Genomic DNA, 25,161 nt, shown 5'->3' with positions numbered 1-25,161 from the left:
ACTGGAGTTTCAAGGTTGAAGTATTAGGCTACCCCAAACTTTAACCTCAGAAACCGGCACTCACATGCTTTTAAAATGAACATTTATTATGTGGTTTCCATTTATAGCAGGTAAAGGTTGCAGTTTTCAACTGTAATGTCCTGCTGAGGTTTCTGAATAATGCTTCCATATTCCAATTCCTGTTAAGTACATGTAATTTTCGTCTACTGAATCTATCACACTCTGGATTACCCATCTGTAATTTTTATTGAAAAGGTCCTTTGACAAAAAGGTCCTTTGTCTTCAGAACTTTATTCAGATTTTTATATCTCTCTGCATGAGGCAAGCCAAGAACACATGTTGATAATCTTCACAAGGGGGGGGGGGGGGGGGGGGGGGGGAGTTTTCACACTCCCTCTCAACACACATAAATGTGCCTGCCCCCCTGCGGACACGTGCTACTTATCCAAAAGCCTTACTGAACAGCTAATTGGCTAATCAATTTCCCACAATCAGACTAAATAAAGGCATTTACATAATGTTTTACCCTAAATCATAAAAAAAAAATGTCAAAGGTTGTCCTGGGCTCACTAAGGTTCTCCATGTTATAGACCACTCATTAAGCCCAAGGGAATAAGCATCCAACCATAAATATTTTTGTTCTGAGCGTCATGAATTTTAGCATCAGCCCTGGCTCCATGAATTCACTGGCACTCTATGTCTAATGGTTGGATGGAGAATAAATGTGTATGAGGAGCTCCTTCTGGAATAAATAAGCTACCAAATATTGATCTGAAAACTTATGAAAGAGATGGATGTTCTCTCAAGAGATGGATTATCTGACTGTGCCGGTTTCCACAATAAACTTTCATTCATACCACTGAAGACTTTTTTATTTGTATTTCCATTGACAATAGGGGATTGACATGCATTTGAAAACTAGTTTTCAAGTACAGTTGTGCCCCTAATTTTACAGTTGTGGATCATTTTAAAATCCAGATCAGTTACTGTTACTGAGTTCACAAAATAGGGTGTAAAATTCTATTTCAGTTCTAAATTGAAAGAAATGCAATTAAGATTAATGCATTTAATTTTTCCACATTAATTGCCCATGTTAACATATTGCATAGTATTTAATAAATAACATTATACTACAGGGCTGTTGAATGCTTGATTCTGATAGGCTGACGGACGTTCTAAGTTGTGCAGTTATTTTCAAGGAATGTTCCTGGCAGGTCTTGACTGCATCAAATTATTTCAGTTATTTCAAATGTCCTTGCAGTCTCTGGCTGCATTACCACCTTGGGTGTTTTCTAATAATTCAACGGCCCATCATCAGTTATTCCATAGTTATGGACCAGGGCTGGGGCGCAAGGAGGGGACTTCATTTCAAGAAATGTTTCAATTTACCCCAGTATTTCTTGCATATGGAAGTAAATAATCAACAGTCCATCTAAGAAGTTAGATTTTCTTATAAATTTCCTACATTTTGGAGACAATTTTGTCCAAGCCTCTTACCAAGACATTGTTCTGACAAAAACAGAATATATATATATATATATATATATATATATATATATTTATTTGTTTAAATTTTTTTTTTTACTGGATTTCCTTTTGTACACATTTGTATTGATGATTATGCATTGTGAACAGAGAGAAAAAAAAAAAAAAAAGATTGGAATATATATATATATGATATATATATTCATATATATATACATATATATATATATATATATATATATATATATATATATGAATTTATTATTTTCAGTTGCACACTGGACAAATCAGCAGTCTTGCAAGGTATAATCAGTTTGACCATGTGTGCAAAGCCAATGTGCAAATTCAATCCATTCTTAAAATAATATAGAATTTGCCTTGTGATTTATGATGACTCCCAATATACACTTGCCCCAAAAAGTACTTGGACAATTAAGCCACATTTTTAAAGACATTTCGGTGAAATAGATAATATAACATCAAATAGAACTACAGTAAGTAGCAAAAAAAAAAGAAAAAAAAAAAAAAGAAGAAAACTAAGAAACGACAAATAAATGTGACTTATATATCCAAATACTCGTTTTGAGCCCATGCGGTTGGTTTTGAATGAATATATTTATTTGTTTCTTTATTTTATTATTACTGTCAAGAAGTAGTTGTTACATCATTCCTAATCTAAAGAGAGAGACAGAGATTGAGTGAGTGAGGAGAACCTTAAACTTTCAACATGCAAATGATTTGCAAGCTTGCCACACATAATAAAGCAAAGGAGGTGGCAGTGATTCAACATGACAAAAAGGTGAAATGAATAGAGCGAGACTGTCAGTCAAACAACTGGGGGAATTTAGCAGCAATCGATTTTAGCAGTGTGGGAAGACGTGAGTGAAGGCTTTCTGACAGGGCTTTGGTCAAACTCATTCTAGGAAGGTTGTGACACATCTTCCTGGGCTTAGTTTGGAAGAGCATTTCATTCTGCCCGTGTTTGTGTGGGTGCTATTATCAGGGCTTTCAATCAATACAATTTTTAATTGGATTAATGAAAATATCCTGATTAATCAAATTAATCACAGTTAATCCAATGAATACATTTTCGCAGAAAAAAGCCCTCAAATGAAAATCATCCATGCACAAACTATTTGTTAATTTGTGTATTGTTGTGCACATATAAAAAGAAGAGCAAAAAAGATAAGTGAAAATTACTTGCAGATGAAAGCATTATATTCCATTATGTTGTGCTGCTTTTAACACAATTACAATTGAATAATTAATTGTGTTTTTAATATAAATATATAATTAATCACACCAAATGAATGCATTAAACTGCCAGCCCAATAATTTTAATTGTTTATATACACACAGTGATAGTCAGAATTATTGGCACCCTTGGTAAATATGAACAAAAAAAAGCCTGTGAAAATAAATCTGCATTGCTTGATCTTTTATAAAAAAAATTTTTTTTTTTTTTACTCACAAAAATCTAACTTTTTACTGAAGTAAAATAATTGAAAATAGGGGAAAATGTATTTATTTGCCAAGATAACAGCTCTGAGTCTTCTTCTATAATCCCTGATGAGTTTGGAGATCACCTGACAAGAGATCAGAGACAATTCCTCCATACAGAATCTCTCTAGATCCTTCAGATTCCCAGATCCATGTTGGTGCTTTTTGATATGGACTGAAATGGTAGTGATGCCACCGACCCGGGGTGCAGTTAAAGATTCCTTTTGCCCATTCTCTTGTGTTTTTTTGAAGTTGGCTATAAGCTCTTGTAGATCTTGTACAACAGTATCCAGCTTGAGTTGGCATGTGCAATCATAATTGTTTGTAACTTAAGTTATTTGTATTGTGATTAATGATATATTATCATATTTTGTGTGGGTAAAGTGTGTAGTCCTGGCAGCAGGGAAAGTAATATATTTTGTAACTTGTTACTCTGTGATTGCTACCCCCAACAACTGTTCTGATGTAGCAACAAATGCAATGTGTAAAATTGTGGAAATAAAAATAAACTAAACTAAACTTTTCTCTTCAGTTTTCTATAGGGTTCAGGTCAGGGAACTGGGATGGCCATGTCAGAAACTTCATTGTCCAGTGACTGATTTTTGTGTTGATTTTTATGTTTGTTTTAGATCATTGTCATGATGGAAGATCCAACCACGGGCCATTATAAGATTTCTAGCAGAGGGGGTTAGGTTTCGATTTTGTATCTGTTGGTATTTGATAGAATTCGTGAAGCCATGTATCTGAACAAGATGTCCAGGACCTCCAGTAGAAAAATAGGCCCACAACATTCAATATACAGCATTATTTTTTAACTGTGCGAATGGGGTACTTTTCATCCCTGTTTGTCAGTAGTGTCTGAACTGAATACACTGGAGTTTGTTTATAGATGAAAGCAGATTATTTTTCTTGGAACCCTCCCACACAACTTGTGAAGATGTATGTACTGATATTTTTTTCTGAGGCTTTCGGACCCAGAGACTTAACAAATTTCTGCAATTCTATAGCTGTGATCCTTGGAGATTCTTTGACCATTAAGACAATATAGCAGTACGGGCACATTGGAAAACAAAGTACCTGTGGCATATTTTTGCAAAACGCAAAATACTTATCACTGTAGTTTCCGACAGTAAAACAGCAAGCACCTTTAATCATTTTCACACACTATTATGATTACAGGGGCAGATTACGGATTAATAAAGACTTGTTTTAACGTAGCTCATTCTACAATTATGTTATGACTTCAAAACACTTTTTACCATAGTAAATGATTTGTAAACTAATATATTTTGAAGTTTGCATCATTAACCATATGTTCTTTTGACATAATACACTTGCTCGGTAGCTCAACTGGTACAGAATTGTACTTGTGATGGAGAGAGCTTGAGTATGAATCCCGTGAAAGACGAGTCATGATAAAAGAGCTCAAAGACAAGAGTTTTAAAAAAAAGCTAAAATGCCATGGTTACGATTGCATTTTTATGCCACATTTGCTTTTGCTAACACTATCGGGTAGGTTTAGGATTTAGTGTAGGTGTACGTTATTTTAAAATGGAGCATTGATTTTAGCGCCACTCACCGGGCATTTCAATTCAGAACTACGGTGATCCGTACAAACTCCATATTACATATTCACGTTCATCTGTTCTGAAAAAACTAAACACGCTTTTAGCACCACTCACTGGACATTTCTCTTTGAAACTGTCGCGGAACGTGCACAACGCAACGTATTTTGCATTTTGCACAAATATTGCCACAGGTACACGCTCTTCCAGGCAGATTTCGTAACATCTTTAGTTTATTGGAACTTCTTAATTATTGCCCTGATGGTGGAAATGGGAATTTTCAATGATTTAGCTATTTTCTTACAGCCACTTTCTATTTTGTGAAGCTCAACAATCTTTTGCAAATCTGTATTAATTAATATATCAATATGAAACTATGTTTCACCCTAATATGCAAAAAATAAATAAATAAAAAATATTAAGACTAGTATTAAGGCTAAGACTTTTGCACAGTACTATATATATAATTGATCGTTATTTTGGAAGCTGTTATAGTGGGTATGCATGTGACGTCACCGTCGACTGAAGTAACTGCGGTTATGCCCACTGAGTGCCAGAAAGACTGAGCGGCAGCATTGGTTTTCAGTGTGAATGCCACGAAAAACATACAAAACACATTACAAAACGGGAAAGAGCTTTGAGATTGACTGAACAACTAGATTTGACATGAAATCTGAGGTATATTTTTACAGACTGCAACAGAGAATCAAATGGATCACTGCAATTCATAAGAAAAAACTGGACTTAAGGCAGCAAAAGGTGAATTTTCAGTTATCATTTTGTGTCAATATGCTGAATTTAGGGGTAAAATCATGCCCTATATATTGTATTGTTATATTCTGCATAATTGGACGTTTTTAAATAAACACTGACAAAAAACTATACAAGTTTTAGGGCTGGATGATATGATGATATATATGTATATATATAACATTGATATAAGTGATTACCCGGATTTAAACCTACCTGTATGGTATTTACATAAAGCGTCCACACTCACAGGCAAATTTGCTGTATGTATTTCCCCCGCGTCAAAATCAGACACATATGTCAGGAAACACGATTCCTGGTTGAATGTCAACATCCATGGATCACTGGATCTGTGGTAAGTTGTAAGGAACACTATATCAAGACCAACCTTTAGTTTAAACTGATAATCGTTTGTTTTACTCAAGTTTTCACAGTTTTCCCTATTAAATTCAGTCACGCAGCAGTCCGGCTGAGGGGTCGTGTTCCGGCGGGAAAGTGACGTCAATGCATATCCTCTATAAAAATGTTTAAAGTAATAACCGTGACAAGAATGACAGAGGTGTTTGTCTCTATTTAATAAATGTCTTGAGATATCTCAAATAACTCAGAGAAAAGTAATATCCCTTTTGATTCATGGTGATAAAGCATATCTAGTGTGAACAAATGACATTTCTCTCTCTCTCTCTCTCTCTCTCTCTCTCTCTAAATATCAGTCCCACTCCTTCTGTCTGCATCTTTCTATTGGTCGCATTGGCCATTTATATATATAAAAAAAAACAGAAGCAGCAATATAAATGTTTTACATAATACAGCTAAAATGGTGATGAAAGGTGATGAAATTCAAAGTGTTTGATCACACTTAAATCAAAGTGTTTCGGTTCTTTTATAGAGCTTATGTTAAATAAATCAGCCTGGTACATCAAGCATTGACTACAGAAGTAAAAAAGATGGTTTAATGACATATGATTCCAGTTTGCATAGTGTGAGAGGAGTGTGACTTATGTAAAACCACCATGTTCACTCAATCACTGTTGCCTTTACTTGCCAGGCATGCCTCAGTCTCTTCCCTCATACACGCAGTTTTAGGAAGAAATTGGGTAAGTTAACTTTTGGGAGTTTGAGCCATGTCAGGTCCCGAAAAAGGTGCTAAAACATCTCGCCACTTTTCATTATGTAACAATATTTCCAATAATCTCTTTTTAATAGTTCATGTTTGTTTTATTTCAATAAATCCCTCTCTGAGGCATGGCACCACACCCACCGTGCCCGTCTCTGTTCACCCTGCCACAATGTGTCTTGTGTGTGTGGGCATAACTGTCTGTTCTCCGCTGCTCTTGCATGCTTCTCCATGGACCCAGTGAAACAGATGCTCTGAACTGTCACAAAATTCAGTTAATACAAAGCCCACTGGATGGACTGAGGGAGAAGAAATGGGACAGGGAAAGAAGTATCCATAAAAAACAAGAACATGGACTTACTGTACTGGCAGTTTCTTCCCATATATTCTCCTGGGCATTCACATGTATAGTTCGCAACAAGATCGGTGCAGATCCCTCCGTTTCTACAGGGGCTTCTTTCGCATTCATTAACATCTGCAGAAAAAAAGGAAAACAGATTCGTTTTTATTAGGCTTAAAGGCAATTACTGGAACGTCTCTCATTCAAATGCACTGGTATATGCCATTTATTGGGTTTGTACTGTTTGTTATTTGATATTTGGTTCTCTCCTCATAGCTGAGAAGAACATTCCAGCCATATAATCAAATTATAGCGATTAAAAATGGTGACTATCGAATATAAAGCAATAACACCCTCTCCCTAGCAAGTCCTTGATTAATTCAAGAATGAATTTGAATACAAAACAGTGTTGGATTTGAAACAGACAAAATAAATAGATATTAAAACAGCAATTGCAGGAATGCACAAAGACGCCCATTATTTACATGGTATAAAACAGTTTATTTTAAGCTAGTCGATTATTTGTCATTGAGAAAACATTTTATAATGTTACTTTTTTGTAACAGGGACATGATTCTTACTTTTTGACCCATACATGACTTGTGATTACTGGAAAAAGACTACACATTCTGTAGAGAATTACACACACACACACACACTCTTTTATGTGCATTTTATTTCCCTGTTTTGAAAATAAATAGAGGCAATAAAATGCATGAGTACAAGAAGTACTATGGAACATTAAGAGTCCGTGAAAATATTGCCTGGTAAAATCTGACTCCAAATTATTTCAGCTACATGGGCCTCCTTCAAATTACACTTCATAGATTTACACTACTGTATGCTGAATTGGTGCTCAAAAATTATTTCTTAGTATTTTTTAATCATTATCTTATTATTATCAATATTAATATTTTTGTGGGAACTGACACTTTTTTTAAAGATTATTTGATGAATAGAAAGTTCAAAAGAACAGCATTTATTTGAACTAGAAATGTACAACGTTGTAACATTATAAATCTCTTAATGTGTTTACTGTCTCCATTGATCAATTTAATGTGTGTTTTTTTTTTTACCCCAAACATTTGAACACACACCTACTCATCACAGAAAACGTTCTGCATTTTTCCTTTTTCCAAACTCATTCTGTATGATTTATAAGCTTGTTTCCTCGTGTGGACCTCAATTTAGGTCCCCACGGTGACACGAGTCCCAATTAGTCTGTGTGTGTGGCAAGCAGGGCGAGGCCAAGGGCCGTGAGAACGGAACAAGGCCCGATGGCGAGATTGATAATGAGCGTCACCTGCGCCACACCAGTTGCCGCATTCTCACGGCCCTAGGACTCGTCCTGCTTGCCGCAGTGTGCATCCAGGTTGAAGTCCCCAGAGAGATAGAAAAACTTGCGCGCGCACACACACACACACACACACGCACACATTAAACATTTCAATGAGCAAAAAAAAAAAAAAAAAAAATTACATTACATTCACTACAGATATTTCCATGGCTTTTCCATATTTGAACATATATATATTTTGCAGGTTTTTCCATGGATCTTTGGAAGCACGGCAGAGACAATGTATAGAAGGGGATTGTGGGATTGGGAGATGATCCAAGTCGGATTAAAACTTGTTTCGCCTACATGTGAGTCCAGGTCCCACGCATCTCCGAATGTCTTTTATTGTAAAATTATATTCATAAAGTATACTTAAAAAGGAACAGCAGCCTTGGAGAATCCTGAGGTAAGGATCAACAATGGTAAAATTAATTCCAATAAGCAATTTGTACTGTTAACTTCCTGTTATAGAAAACGGCAAGAAAATCAATATAAATGCAAATGCAAATGCCAATGTAAATACATGTAAAAACCCTACACAAATCTCTTGGTGAACACTGAACACTGTTTTGTTGGTTATGCAACCTTTTCTTTTAATAACATATGCTTACACTAACACATGATACTATACCTATGCATATCATGAGCTTCTCAGAGCTGCAACCTCCTACTGAAGAAAAAACTGAAATCCACACAGGAAAAGATGGGATCTGTTTCAAGACATATTGAGCCCACCAGTGATGGGGGTCATCACTTTAGCATCTACCGCAGCGTGCACACAGAAGTGAGACATTGAAATTCAACCCCATTATCCTGAGGCCTCACCATAAATTAGCCTGATGAAAAGCACACCTCTGTCTTTATTCCTCTGTGGTTAGACTAACAGGATATAGACAGCCGCTTTCTGAAAAAGAGCAGTCGCAATAATCTAGCCGTGTGGTCTAGGGAAACCCTTAACTCTTAAAACCAAATGGCAGGAGACAAGACTCATGTGTGTCTGGCCAAAGAATGAAGTTAGAGTGTGTAACTTTTTTGGATGGTAAAGAGCTCTCTCTTTAAGAAAACTCTGTCATCACTTGCTTATCCTTATTGCTAACCTGTATGACTTTTTTTCATATATATAGGCCTATATATATGAAAATGAAGCAATTTATAAACAAGCTTATAAATCACACAGAATGAGTTTGGAAAAAGGAAAAATGCTGAAAGTTTTCTGTGATGAGTAGGTGTGTGTGTGTGTGTGTGTGTATATATATATATATATATATATATATATATATAATTATTATTTTTTTTAAATGGCAAATAAACATCAGGTTTTCAGGTTTTATAAGGACTTTCCATAGACAATGATTATTATTCTGTACAAACTGTATATTATATCCCCTAACCCTACCTTAAAAAACACCAAATAGGATGATTTCTATATATATATATATATACGATATATACATAGATACCGTAAAACTTCAAATAATAGCCGAGTCCCAAATAGACGCCTTTCTCTTTTACACGCCTGGTGTGGCTACAGGTTTGGATAAATAAAGGCCGGTCTCAAATAGAGCCCCGGTCTGTTTATTAGTTTCGGGTTGTATTTAATCTTCTAAAACCCGTCAGATCGTCTGTTTAAGCCAGTTCTATGGAGCAGATTGCGCACGCAAGAGAGCCCAGCGCATCTGGGCGGGAGCTGTTAGCGCAAGCAAGGCAGGCAGAGTTAGCGGAGGCCGGAGAGGGAGAAGTGGAGGAGAGCGACGAGGAGGAGGAATTCGTCAATGAACTTGTAGTTGAGGATCGCGGTGATGATGATAGTGATGGATAGGGTCCTTTTGTATCACATGATTGCAGTTGTTTTACAGGGTAGCCTTCATTCTTTCTTGTTGATGTGTTTCTGGCAACTAGTTCATAGGCTCGATGGATATTACCGGTAACTTGTATTGTTCAGTACCATGGCTGTCACATTGTTTCGTTTTTTTATACTGCCAATAATCTAAAGGGGGTCGCACACCGTACGAGAAACGCAGCGCCTCGAGGTATCGCACACTAGACGCGCACTTTGTCAGTTTATGGCCAGCAATATAGTTATGTTTAAGGATATTATGGAATTAAGATCATGTCTGTACTATGTTATGATTGTAGGCTACTGTACAATTAAATACAATCGTTGCTTAGTCTGCAGTCTGAACACTTTACCTCAGAGCGTCCGTTAACTGAATGAATTGAGAATATCACCTGAAAATCCGATAACATCAGCAATTTTCATTCAAGCAGCTGATTTCTGTTCATGAATGTAAAACTGAATGTATAGTGAACCACAGGGTGAAGTCAGTATACATTAACGACGATTTGAGACAATGTAGCCTACACTCATAGAGAATAGTGTGTTCGAATTTTAAAGACGTGGCGCTGCGCGATCTCGTCTGGTGGAAATTACATTAACTGATCTGTTAAACACAAAAACAGATTTGGTAACCTCCTACTGTCATGCTCATCTCAACACTGAATTAAAGGCCTGTCTCATATAGTCGCCTGTCTCAAATACAAGCCGGTGCAGTTCGGCGATTTGAGAAAAGCCCGGGCTATTATTTGAAGTTTTTACGGTGTATATATATAGAGATAGATAGATAGTGATCCTAAAATAATTCACACAACTGAATAAATCTCAAAAGCAGAAAATGTTACAAGCAGCCATCACAGAGCTCTAGGACTTAGCTTTGATGTTTGGAGGATAAGCTTCCATTCAACAGCAGCCTTGATTTGCTTAACTTATCTGGCCTTAATAAATCAAAGACTTAACATCCAGCTGGTATTTTCGGACATTGAATGCATATGTAAAATAAATCCCTAAATGTTTTTCTGATCTAGGTTTTGGCTTGAGATTAATATAGCCTTCCAACAAAGTCAGAGCCAATGCTCATGTAACATACATGAATTTCATTTGTGCTCCTATGAATTACAATTTTAGTAGTGCCAATAACTGGTTGCCTTTTAAAACACACCAAAAATGTATGCAGTAGATCTGACTTTACAAAAAAAAAAAAAAAAAGAAGAAGAAAAAAATCCCTTGTAGGTTTCACACTTGTTATGCATTCTTGTTTATCTAAAAAATCGCCACCACTTGTGATGAAAAACCAAATGCACAACAATTACTTCATTACTTCACACATCTTAATGACCATGCAACTTCAAATTAGAAAACTATGCTTTAAGCACTCCTCTCCAAACAAGTGCTTTATTAGCATGGGTGCACAAACAAGCCCTTGTCAGACACAGTGCCATCGTCATAGCAGGAGATTGTCACAATCACAAGGATTATGTTTTAATTAATTCAAGTGAGCGAGGTTTAACGCTCTCATTAACGATCATTAACTTGACAAACAAAGACCTGAGAGCACACTGCTGACAACGACAAGGGCAAATTATCATTAAGTTAATAGCTACTTCAAAATCAAAATTAGGTGCTAATGTTTGCTATATTTCACAAATCTGTTGATTCGTTAAAGGGGTCATCATGAGGAATCACATTTTCCTTAATCTTTGAGTTCAGCCTAATATGAAAGCATATTTCTCCAAAAACTCAAAACTTGTTTTGCAAGCTGAAAAGAGCTTTCTGACATAATTTAATAAACTCCAGACATTAAAAAATAACTATACACAAGTTTACACATCAATGCTGCCCATTGGGGTTCAGAAACATGTCCCACAAAGTGAGGATAGATCAGTGTTTCTCGGTGGGCCGTGACCCGCGAAAAACCCGTGGTTTAAAAAAAAAAATGGGGTAACAAAAATACTGTTCAGTTTTAAAGGCAGAGAAAAACGGATCAAATTAAAATATATACTACTACTACTAATACTAATTTTTATTATTATTAGTAGTAGTAGTAGTAGTAGTAATGGTAGTAGTAGTATATAAAAAAAAAAGCTGGAAGCAGATCACATGAAATAAACAGTAACATAGATATTAGTAGTTATGTAAAGACAATTTTACAGGTGCCATTTTTGTCATAAATGCACATTCACAGTAGTCAAATGTTTAGTTACACCGTTCAATAAGAACCGTTCCATCAAAGTATGCAAGCTGCTTTTGAATGACAACTTGGAGGAAATGCTTTCTGACAAGACTAGCAAAGCACAAGCTATGAAAACATTTCAGAGACACCAGTATAGTAAATGAGTGTTGTGAATGTGGATCTCTGTGCATTTAGTTCAATTCAGATCATGACATAAGTGTTCTGTGACCATACAATACACTCATTTAACCTTTCAATAGGTTCTTCAGAGGATCTTCAAAAAACACTTGAATTATGGTACCTTCTCTCTCAGCAGAAAGTATTGAAAGCTTTATCGTTCGCTCAAATGAGCACGGGGGTCGTGGGTTGTGGTGATGGTGCGTCACACTGCGGTTTGCACTGCACTTTCACTGTAATTTGCTACAATTAGACCTTGCACCTGCATTGGGCATGTAATGACAGAATTTTTTCATTATGTTCACAGAACCATTGGAGACAAATTGATAGATGATCAGGTGGCATTTGGCACTTCAGGTGTACATGGAGACAAAGCCGACCTGGCAAGAGTGGAGGTCCTTTTGAGATGGTGTAGTCACCCTGGACTGAGCTTAAGGACTGAGACTTTAGATCAGTGAGGGGCAATTAAATCTGTTGTGTGTGAGAGTGAGATTGTTGGGGAGGGCGAGTGTGTGTGTGCGTACGCCTGTCAGAGCGCGTGCGGGAGAGCGAGAGAGAGAGGATTACCTCAGGGGAAGAGTAGCTAATCCACACAGTCGGGGAGACACAGACACTGAGAGGCTCAAGGTCAGGTAAACAAAACTCTGCCATACCTGACATCAAGATCCCTCAACTAGAAGCCATCAGAGTCAATGAACTCCTGCTCGCTGACCAAACACTCTCATGCGCGCTGTCTACTCTGAGACCCGAGGGATGTGGAAAGAAATATGATTATACATATTATAAAGCTCACACTGCTCCAGAATTCATGTAAGGAATGATCATACAGAATAATATGAAGTTTACTGGTAGTACTGTCACTGCGTACAACAAATTATCATACATTTAATCATGATGATGTAATCCCTTAAGGGAAACTTTTGAACACTCGTATTTACATGTGCACATGCATGAGTTTAATTAATTGTGTTCTGTCTTATGTTCTGTTTGTGCTTTGGGAGACCCCACGGGCTTGAAAAACATACTTAACATGTATCGGGTTGATGCTTCATGTTTTATCTAATCTCATGAGAATTAATAAGAGGGGGGAAAAAGTGTTAAAATTGTGATTTGTGATTCAGGGTTCTCATTTTCTGGCCTCCAGAAAATGTTAACATTATTATTAATTTTAAAAATAAAATAAAACATGCATAAATGCAATGAATGACCATTTATAATGTATAATGTAATGAGTTTTCACATTCTCAGACTGATGCACACTCTGTACCTGATCACACCTGCTAGATAAATTATATTTCAAAGCATTTTCTCGCAAGTCAGTCCCATCAGAGAATGAAGGTTAATGAGGAAACAAGATTACCATAATATATATCAGTCACATTTCTTCAAAGTGCATGTGTACTCAATGGTAAAAGTGAGGGATAATGATTTAATCCAGTAAAGGCTGATATATGGCATACGACTTTTTTTAAATGGAATAGTTTATTGAACCAAGACATAATAATAATAATAATAATAAAACAATTAATATTTTTTTACACATTTAAATGTTTTTTTTTTTCTCCCTGTGAAAACAATTTATTAGCTTGAATGTACAGTAACTTCACACTCTTGCTTCATTTAGTATATGTGGATCAATGAATATGCATATTAAGTCCCCTTCACTCAATCACACAAGCTCAGAATACCTGATCCACTCAGTCGACTTTACAGTAGTAAATGCTACACAATGGCAAGTGGATATACTGGTTTAATTCAGCTATATATGTTTGAACCAGAAACTGCTTCAGAAGAAGAAGTGGAAGAGCAAATTATAGCTGCCTTCTAAAAATCAGCATCCTTAGAAATGCTTTAAACAACTCAGAAAGTCAGTGGAGAAAGGCATATAGTTCATCATAACATTGTAATATATCATATACATAATTCACCCTCAATATTGCTAAATGTACCCGATTTTTCATATAAACAAAAAAATATACCGGGATAATTTAGAGGCCTTAGAAATGCATTTATCAAATATGATACAGTAGCCTATGGGCCTACGGTTATAACTGCCTACCGGCTTTTAAATTGGATCAGAGGTACGTGTTCAAATTGGGATCTCTAAGATCACAAACATACACAAATGAATGTTAATCTCAGCAGAGAATGAGGGTTAATCACATCTGTTGTGTTCAAGGTATGACATGCAAAACAAACCAGTACAAAAATGTGTTTTTGTGAACTACATATGCGAAAGTCATTTCAAATCTGCACCAGGTGGGTTTGTAAAGATCAAACAGAGACACAAAAAATGTTGGAAGGATTTTACAACTCATGTCTATTAGTATGCACACGCAGAGGCAGACAGCGAGAGGAGGGATTGTCCTTTGCTGTGGCATTGTCTGCCGTGTGAGTGATGAAGTGCTCTGCTAGCCGGGAGACAGTGGAGGCTTAACCTGATTTAGTGTTCAGAGCACATAGGGCCATTTCCACAGAGCGAGGGGATGGTGTGTGTGTGTGTGTGTGTGTGTGTGTTTGTCGGTGGAGCATGCGTGTATACATGTCTTTTAAGCTTCCAGCCTTCCTCCAATCGACATTCACTGTCATGCCTTTTCCCAGAACAGAAAATAACTCCACAATCTCTCTCGCTCTCTCCACTACCGAAGGATTTTAAAAAACCTTCCAAAGTGTGTCACACTCCCCTGTAACTACCTTCTAACCCTTTATCAGGCCCTTAACAACATCTGGTGTTATAGTTAGTCTCAGGCCAAACTCTGATTGGCCGTGGTCGACGGTCTCTCACCCTTTTCCGCTCAAAGCAGTTCTGAGTCGGGGATAATGAGAGAGATGAATAGCACTCCGGCATGAAGGGCTGTGACGGTAAGCACTAAATTGGTAGCCGTGCATCCCAGGAGTGAGCCGAGGGAATGGGAAATGGCCTTTCCGGTAGATCCGGTACCTGCTCTGAGATTCTCGGATGAGGATGAACCGTGCAGAAGAACAGAGAAGATGGGTGCAGTGGGACACAGTGTTAGAGATGGGGGGCTACAGAGGGCAGAGGTGTACGAAACTGTTCTAATGCATTTCATTCTGTTATACTGCACAAGCTTGGATTACTAAGATTAGTGCAAATTCAGGGGGCAACTGCTACTGCTTGATGGACAAGTCAGTTATCAGACAAAAATGAATAATATCAATACTAAATATGGCGCTTCAATATGTGGAGTGAGATTGCGTCCAAACAATATGCCAGGCCTTTTAAAATGTTTACATTGTGTCCACCACAACAATGAGCCTCATAAATATTGAACAATCCATCTGTATTACCACGAAAGAGCAAGTATCAATGACCTTTATCAAAATTATTCATCAATAATATCTTGTTGGATTTTGAATCAGCACTTTTTGGAATGTTGCCGGTCCGATCAAATTCAAGAACTAACTGTTGAATAAATTTGTTTTAGTTTATTAACTCTATGTCATCCTGGATACAAATGTTTGCAAAAAGTATTAAATGTACACTACTGTGCAAATGTTTGGTGAAAATAATAATAATAATAATAATAATTTTATTCAAGAAGGGTGCATGAAATTGATAAAAAAAAAGAAAGTAAAGTAATAATAAATGTACACATTTCAAATAAATGCTGTTATTTTGGACTCTAATAATCAAAGAATCCTTAAAAATGGTATCCACAAAAAAAAAAAAAAAAAAAAAAAAATGTTTTCAACATTGATAATAATAAGAAATGTTCAATCAAAGATTGTTGAGCAGCAAATCAGCGTGTAATGGCCCTTAGAGCAGTTACTATGGTTTCAAACAGTATAGTACCACTACCATGCTCCAGGGGGCTCTCCAGACTACTCTTCCTCTGGATAAGGGACAGGGAGAAGTAGAGTTGGAGTATGTTTGGTTGGAGAGAAGCATGGCCTCCTTTTGTGCTAACCTTATGTGTAGAGTCCAGGTTGAGAAACTGTTGTTTTAAGCTCATCCAAGTGTTTTGTTCATTTTTGTGTTGTTAACTTTGTATTTGGTGGGTTACGTCTTATTTGGGTCATTTCATGTGATTATGTTTGGGGCTAATGTTAGCCTGTATGTTTCTATTTAGATTAGAAGGACTTCTTGTACATCCCTCATCCACAATGTTTTTCTTATTCTATGGGGTTGAGACATATTCCATCCAATGCTGTACTGTTTCTTGTGGGGATTTTACTGAGTTATGCCAATATCATCATTGGAGAAATTGAATAAACTGATAACAGGGATGTTTGAGTGCTGCAAGGACACTGCTATTGCAACATTCCCTAAACTGAAGCCTGAATTGACTTATGTTAGTATTTGAAATGATCTACTGGACTGTTTGCTCCTTTTTTGTTTAACAAACCCCTATCTTCGCCTGCACCATTCTCAAAGACCTCTAAAGGAAAGCCATTTCTTGGACAGTGACCAGATAAGCTTGGTTTCTTATATCTTTATTCACCATGACAACAAAGAAAACATACATGCAACTATCTTCATATGTTGACTCACTGTTTTGATGATTTTGTGTGAAATATTTGATACAGTTTCTGCAACTACTTCTGTGTTTGGACTTATGGTTTGAGTGTCTTATTCTGAGAGTCTGGTTAAAGCCATTATAGTCAATAGAGACCTCCCTTATTAATTTATGTGTGATACGCCCTTCTGAGAATTCTCAGTTGGACGGTTACAAGCGTATTAAATGATTTCTGAAGGATCATGTGACACTGAAGTAATGATGGTGAAAATTGAGCTTTGCCATTACAATAATACATTACATTTTAAAATAGAAAACTAAATAATAGTATTACAAAGCATTTTTTTAATTTTTTTTATCAAATAAATGCAGCCTTGGGGATCATGAGATACTTCTTAAAAACACCAAACTTTTAAATGGTAGTGTAAATCTACAGAATGAACAGTTGAAGGAGGCCAATGGAACTGAAATATGTCATAGAATCTTTTTCGAGGCAATATTTCCTCTGACTTAAGGTTCCAACAGTTATACTACTTGTTCTTCTGCGTTTTATTGGCTATATTTTATTTGAATGGAGAAATAAAATACACAATATGTGACCCTGGCCCACAAAACCAGTCACATGGGTACATTTTCTGAAATTGAGATTTATACATAAGCTGAATAAATAAGCTTTCCATTGATGTGTGGTTTGTTATGATAGGACACTATTTGGTCAAGATACAACTATTGAAAATCTGGAATCTGAGGGTGCAAAAACATTGAGAACATGCCCTTTAAAGTTGTCCATTTCTGTTCGTGATTGTGCTGCATTCACTCACAAAAATAAATGTTTTATATATTTACGGTAGGAAATTTACAAAATATCTTCATGGAACATGAGCTTTACTTAATATCAGATTTTTGGCATAAAAGAAAAATCAATAATTTTGACCCATACAATGTATTGTTGGCTATTGCCACAAATATACCTGTGCGACTTATGACTGGTTTTGTGATCCAGGGTCACATATGAGTATTTGAGATGAGCCCAATTTTCAACTGAATATACTAAATATGCCAGTAGTAGATGTGATGCTCATGGAGGTCAGTAGAAAATAAATAATATTTATTGTAACACTTCATGTTGTTGGATCTTTAAATGCTTTTCAATTCCATTTGCATTATGAGTGCAACTTCTTGTGCACTACTACTATGATTGGAGTTGCTGTTTAGCAATAGCAGACGAAAGTTTGCAGTCAGATTTAATCTTACTTTTCTTCTTTGAGTATTAGATCAGATTAGATTCAGAACTATATGTGATCTATAGTCTCCGGGGACATTCACCAAGTGATAATTCAGTGACTCAAATGAAAATGCCATGGTCGTAGGCATTATAAGTCATGCAGTTCGTATTAAATAAGGCTGATGCAAAAGGGCTAGTTTCTCAGAGGTCTCAATAAACAGCTGTAAAAAATAAAAATACACAGTTCATTTTTACTGTTGCCCTGAGGAGAGACGAGTGCAATTAGTTTGATGACTGAAACCATACTGAGAGTATATCATTAGTTTATCAGCTTATCTCCTGCTTAGCTCAGTAGGAAAGAAACAGCAGACGCCAAGCTGTGGAATTCAGGTTTAAGACATACAAATGACACTGTGTTAACTTTCATATCAGCCCAAGGTGCTATAATTTATTAAGTGGCTGTTTAAAATAGTGGAGCTTGGTCTAGTTCGTACACTTTTGTATGCTTTGCTATAATTCAATTTACTGGGTATATTTCACTTGAATGTGGTCCATATATTCAGTGCATCTATTAAACATAATCGAGTGAACGTGAAACATGAGATGGCTAATTTAGATGTTTTAGTGAATTCTTTTGAGAATTTAAATAATTTGGGGTAACACTTTATTTTTGTGTCCTTGTTACATAATGTTACATGTACTTACCATAGTAATAACAGTAAATTATGCATAATTACATGCAACTAACCCTCAACCAAATCCTAATCCTATATTAAGTACATGTTGTTAATTATTATTACTCAGTACTTAAATGTATAATTTCATTATAACAATAACACCTTAAAATAAAGTGTAACCTAATTTGGTTAGCTTGACTGTTATGCTTTTAATACAACCTGATATGTATACCTGACCTCTAGCTGCTCGCATCAAGTTCAAGGCACTGACGCTTGCTTACAGAACTATCACAGGCTCAGCTCCCTCCTACTTTCACTCACTCCTACGAGTCTACATCCCTACCAGACACCTACGATCGGTCAACGAGCGACGTCTCGTGGTTCCATCACAGAAAGCCACAAAATCACTTTCCAGAACATTCTCATTTACAGTTCCATGCTGGTGGAACGCTCTCCCCACCCTCATCCGGAATGCAGAATCCCTGACAACATTCAAAAAACAGCTGAAAACCAATCTCTTCCGTGAGCACTTAACCTTATAGAGAAAAAATAAAAATAAAAAAATAAAAAAAATAATCCTTTCCCTTTGAAACATCACTTATCAGGCTTATGCTACTCTGAATAATACCTGAACTTCGTATTTTGAGCACTTCCTGCGTTGTTGTTGCTTTTGCCTCTTTATGATGACTCGCTGAACTTAGTCCTAATTTGTAAGTCGCTTTGGATAAGGGCGTCTGCTAAATGACTAAAATGTATACATATTGGTCCATTTAAATAACTTTTTTAAAAGTTCTTCCCTCACGAATAAACGTATTACAGCAGATAAAATCAAAGTTAGAGTTTTGCTACTTTAAGTTAATGTATAAAAAGGTACTTCTATAAGACTGCCGTGCAAAGGCAAAAGACCGTAACTTCGTTTTTGGTCGAAAATTTGTTATTTATATTTTTGGCACATTCAAGACTTCCTTTATCATGTAGATGAGTATCTTGAATCAATTCCGTTGTTTTTTCGAGAAAATAATGAGTTGTCTTAACAGTAACTTCCAAAAGCCCATGAGAAACAAAGGCAGAACACCGTAACACCAGTTACCGCTCTTTGGCTTTGTTTTGGAACGCTCAAATTGAGTTACGGTACTCTGCCTTTGTTTAGCCGCGCGTCAATATGAAGTTACTGTGCCGGTGTTCTATCAAATAATGCTACCTACCAGATTGTATGGTTATCATCCTTTGTTTTAATGTCCATTAAAATTAAAATGACGGTGTAGCCTGTGTACTTTGTACAGCTGCCATCAGTCCCTGTAACTTCTGATGTCCTCAGAGCTTTGTCCTGCATAAACGCGGTCAAAAGATTTAGTATGGTCTGAAACCGCTCCATCGACAAACGTGCGATAGCAGATGAATACAACCAAGAACTAAAGCCCCGCCTCACCCAGTTCAGGTAGCGGACCTAGTTGAAACACTCATGCATCTAGCTGGCAGAGTGCCAAAACTTGCAAAAACTGTTAAATCATACAAAATAAATGCCATGATCACTAGATTTTATACAGGTGTTACTATAATGATTTTGTTAATGGTGATCAGCAACCAAATATTGATAATGTGGAAGTTACTGCCTTTTGCCTTGGCATGACTTCTCACTTGGCATGACAATACAAAGGCAGAGTACAGTAACTTAAAAATAGTGGTCAAAAGTCAAGTTTGAGCTCATGATTTTTTTATGTATATAATTGTCATTACTAAAACATCTATTTGCCAGATTTCCAGTGTCCTACCTATAATTAATTTGGCGGGACAACTAAAAATCTTTAAAGTCATTTTTCTCAGTTCCACACTCTAGCGACTTAAGGTCTTTTGCCTTTGTAGGGCAGAAGAGCTCTCTTGATGTTGTGAAGATCTGCTATGTTTATCGCAAGGCTTTGGTTTATTACCAACAGGGACATCTTCTCTCAGCTCGGCATCTTTGGTTTAACAGGTGCCTTGAGCAGTTGGGGGTTGGGATCTTTGATGGCACTAGCAAACCCCCGAGTTTAATTACATCCTGTGTGTCAGACCCAACATCTGTCATGTATGAAAGTTATCTTGAGGTATGATCCTGATGTCAAATTATCAAGTAAACTGAAATTTTCATTTTTCTATAAACTATATTTACTATATAAAACTATATTATAAATGCAACTATAATACAAAATATAAATGTATACATAAGAATCAAGACACTGTTCCTGACTATATAGGTCATGCAGAACCTGATTTCACAGTGCAACATGTTCCTGGGTCAACATCCAGTGAAGCATCAAAGTTTACAGTTTATGTCAAGTTTAAGCTTACAACCAGGGTTAGGTGCTTCTAAATCCGTGTTATTCGCCTATTATTTCCCTCTGCTTTTAAGGATAAGTTATGGGTAGGGTTAGGTTTAGGGGTAGGGATATGGTTATGATTACATTTTCAGACAGGAATGTTGTTCCAGGATCAACGAAGTATGCTGATTCAGTAACACGTCTAACTCTGCAAAATTAGTATGTGCGTAGGTCATCCCAGAGAAATGAATTAATTTACTGTTGTGTGTAGAAACTATCAGACAAATTATGAATAAAATAAATTACAACAAACAATTATAGATAGATAGATTTGCATAGTGTAATATTGCAGGTCATTTCTGAGTGCTCAGCTGTGGATGATGCAGCAGACTACTGAGAACTGACACTCGCTGAGACATCCACCACTGCAGTGACACCTGATTTGGCTCTTAAAAAACAAACAAAAAAAACTCATCTACACTGCATGCATGGTTGTAATCCCTTTCTTTTTATCATCATTTGTTGAATTACTGCCACAGTGATCACTACAAAATGTACACCACATCTCTTTTAAATAAAATACATTTTACCGCCGTACTAGCACAACGTTAATGATAACTTTTGAAAAGAAAGTTGGCATTTTTGCAGAGAAAAGAATGACAATAACTTAATTTAAACACTGCAGTACAACACCAGAGCAAATAGTGTCTGGTTAAGTTGGATGCAGTTGATTAGTGAATGAAAAACAGGCTTCTGTGCTGAAATACCATAGAGTCGCAACTGATTTCTGAATTCACCCCTCGGCATTTTATTTTTTTTTTTTTACAAAAAAAAGCTGCTGGGATGATACTAGTCTGATGGCCTGGCTATAACGATGGGCTGAGTCCTAATGCAAGTGCAGTGGATTGTGTTTGAGGAATGGGCAGGTTTCTGTACTAACAGGCTTTGGCAGCCTGCCAATGGAGCTCCGGCTGCAGAGATGAAGGCTCGGCTGCAGCACAAAGAGGGAAAAGAAGCACATAAACCTTCAGTGAAGGAGGAGAGACAGAGTGGTAGAGAGAGTAGAGAGGGAAGAAATGACAGAGATGAGATGAAAAGAGAGAAAGCTGAGAAATGGGTTTGGAGAGAAGTATGGGGATATAAGGAAAAAGTGAAAGGAATGGGAGGAGTGTTGGGGTCAGATGGAAAGGGAGAGGAAAAAGAGAAGAGAGAAAAACAGGGGAAACCATCAAGAGGCAGGCAATGTGGCAGCACCAGGGGACACAGAGAGGAGCTCTGTCTCGACGGGATTGTAGAACAATGCTGAAGAACAATACAATAGCTCCACACTTTGCTCCTTCAATGAAGCTTTGTCGCTAAAAAGCACTATATCAATTGATGTTTTGGATAGCGCGCTTTCAAAGCAGGAAGAAAACCAACAAACACATTCTACGCTCAAAACTAGGTTACCCACTGCAGCTAGAATTGTCAGGTTGTGTGACAATACCGTTCCTGACTATATATAGGTCATCCCCGAGAGATAAATTTACTGTACTTGTGTAGGGCAATCAGATTAATTATGAATAAAATCAAATACAACTAAAGCAATATCCCATATGTAAATTGTGTTGTCCTCACTGTGAATCTGTCTTGTTTGAAAAGTTTCTAAAATTGAAGTTTGTCATTGTTTTATGATAAAATACTTCTATAATCCGTTTGCAGGTTGATTTTCCCTAAAAGCGTAAAGACAGACTCTATGCTGATTTCAAAACAGTGCAAGCCTGACATAGCAACACTGGCTCAACCAATGGGGTGAGTTTGAGACGGGGTAATATGTTTTTCTGACCAATGGCAGGTAAACGGAGCGTTTTGGAAATCTACTGTTTTTGAAACGTGCACTGAAATTACACACTTCAACTCACTTCAAGGACATGCACTCTGAATTAAAGGACCAAACAGTACAATGAAGATTATTTTATTTAAAAAATCATAGATAGCTTACAACTGTTAATATAATTTATGAAAGGGAAATTAATTATTTTACAAATGAAAACCTGACACGGAAACATGCACAGGTACTGTCTTATGGTTTGCAGTGTGTGTGTGTGTGTGTGTTCACCACTCATTACTCCTAATGTGTGTGCAGTGTACACACTAACTTGGATGGGTTAAATGCAGAGGACAAATTCCATCACATGTCACTTTCACTTATTATATTGTCAACTTCAGTCAACTAATTTCTAGAAACATAGAGATTATTCAGTAGTCCCTTAACTCTAGTACATATCATTGACGTTCATACCAAATCTATATCCATGTATGGGATATGCTAAAATTTGGATATGAATAATAACCAGCTGATGCTGTACTGCAGTGTATAGTAAAATAAGAGCACCCTCTTCTCTCCTGTCCCATCCTCCTCAAGAAATCATTCAGCTTGTGTTTCAGATACAGCAATGTGATTGACAAGTACACTGTTGCATGGCATGAATGATGGTCACCTGAGTTGTCCAGTCTGACAATCATTCACATGGTAAACGAAAAGGTCAGCAGTGATCTATGGGACGTGAGTTTGCCGGCTGGGAAGAACAAGATGAGGACTGATGTTGGAAACCAAGATCACCAACCCATGAAACTCTCTGATTCAGGCTTTATTCCTACTGTTTGTTTTCCCTGATGTCTTTAGACAGCTCAGAGATAACAGCAGCTCCAGACACGACAGAATCCTATGGCTGAGAGGAAGTGTGGCCTGCCGCCTACAAGCTTATTTTGAAGCAATCTGTTCTCCCTCAATACATTGAGTGTATGTCAATGGAAAAGTAAATACATACAGTTAAAGAGATCTATAATAATGTATGTTAATTGTTTCTCCTACACAATGAGATTAAATGGAGAGCAATGGATAAAAATGCAAAAAGTCTCCCGCTTCTCAGATTTGTACCACAAATGCACAGATTTGCCATGACACCAAAGTCTGTAATCAGAAGTATGCAGATGAATCTTCAGCAAATTATTCTAATACCAAGTTATCTATGCAATTCACGAATAATATATAACTAAACTGAAAGTACATATTTATTTACATACACATAATTATGGATAGATTGATTTCTGGGTCAATAATTTGCCTGATAATTTTGGCTGATGAACAAGTTTATCAGGTTTTATACACACACACACACACACACACACACACACACACACACACACACACACACACACACACACACACACACACACACACACATAATCTAAAAGCTCATACAAAAGGCAAATGCTCTTCTTGATTATATCTCAAATAAACAAGCAAGAAATGTAAAAATGTCTTCATGCACAAACAGTCTTATTTGCTGGGATTATTCTCACCAGACTGCCTGAAGAACAAAACCCATTTCATGCTATTCTCTTTCATCTTGTATTACCACTTAGTGTAGCTGAAGGTTATTTTAAATAATTCATTGCCTGAGCTTGAGGGTGGAGATACAAAGTATTGCTGATCTCATAGGCACCGATACAACGGAAATGGTCGAGCACCCATGGAAAAACATGAGACATTCTCCATTTTTATCCAATAATTTAAAAAATAAATAAATAAATAATTAAAATTGACTGCAGCTTTCAGACACAACTTTCATCTCGTTTTATTGTTAATTTGAGGCCATTGCTATGGCGTTATTTTAATGACAAATGTTGAATAGAATATGGTACTATGGTTTCATGCTCGATTGTTCAAAAAACACATTATTCTTTCACATATTTTACATTACTATTACAGCACCTCTCTTCCCAGTCTGGCCCAAACGTGCCATGTAGTACCTGTTTTGATGAAGCCGTGAGATGAAAACAGGTGAATAAAAATGTGTTTTATGTTTGGTTGGTAATGTATCTTTTATAAGTATAATGTATCGCACGTGTATATAATGTATACATTATAATGTATAATGTAATGTATAATGTATCGCACGTGCGTTTTGTGGTGTGGTATGGGGGATGGGGATGGGGATGGGGGGGGGGGCACACATCACCAAAATGTCTGAAAGAGGGAATACTCTGGAAAGCATCACCTTTTATATATAGTGTCATATACGTGTAAAAACATCTGATAAAAAATTATAGAAAATATATGCTTCTCATTCTAATATTCAAGGAACATTTTAGTGACGTGTTGTAGGAGAGTCAGGTAAAGGTTACACTGGAGAAAAATGTAGTGAGCTAGCACCAAAACAGC

The 25,161-nt window shown here is 36.6% G+C and overlaps 1 protein-coding gene across 3 annotated transcripts in view; it reads right to left on the bottom strand.

Annotated features, from left to right (window-relative positions):
- edil3a (EGF-like repeats and discoidin I-like domains 3a) overlaps positions 1-25,161 on the bottom strand; it is a 185,070-nt gene that overhangs the window by 64,629 nt on the left and 95,280 nt on the right. For all 3 annotated transcript variants that reach the window (XM_082170029.1, XM_082170030.1, XM_082170031.1), the window contains one exon: positions 6,779-6,892. In XM_082170029.1, the coding sequence (XP_082026155.1) occupies positions 6,779-6,892 (114 nt within the window). The remainder of the gene's footprint in view (positions 1-6,778; positions 6,893-25,161) is intronic.

Source organism: Leuciscus leuciscus, assembly GCF_965113295.1.
Source record: "Leuciscus leuciscus genome assembly, chromosome: 5".
Lineage (NCBI taxonomy): Eukaryota > Metazoa > Chordata > Actinopteri > Cypriniformes > Leuciscidae > Leuciscus > Leuciscus leuciscus.
This window is presented reverse-complemented; position numbering and strand designations above follow the sequence as displayed.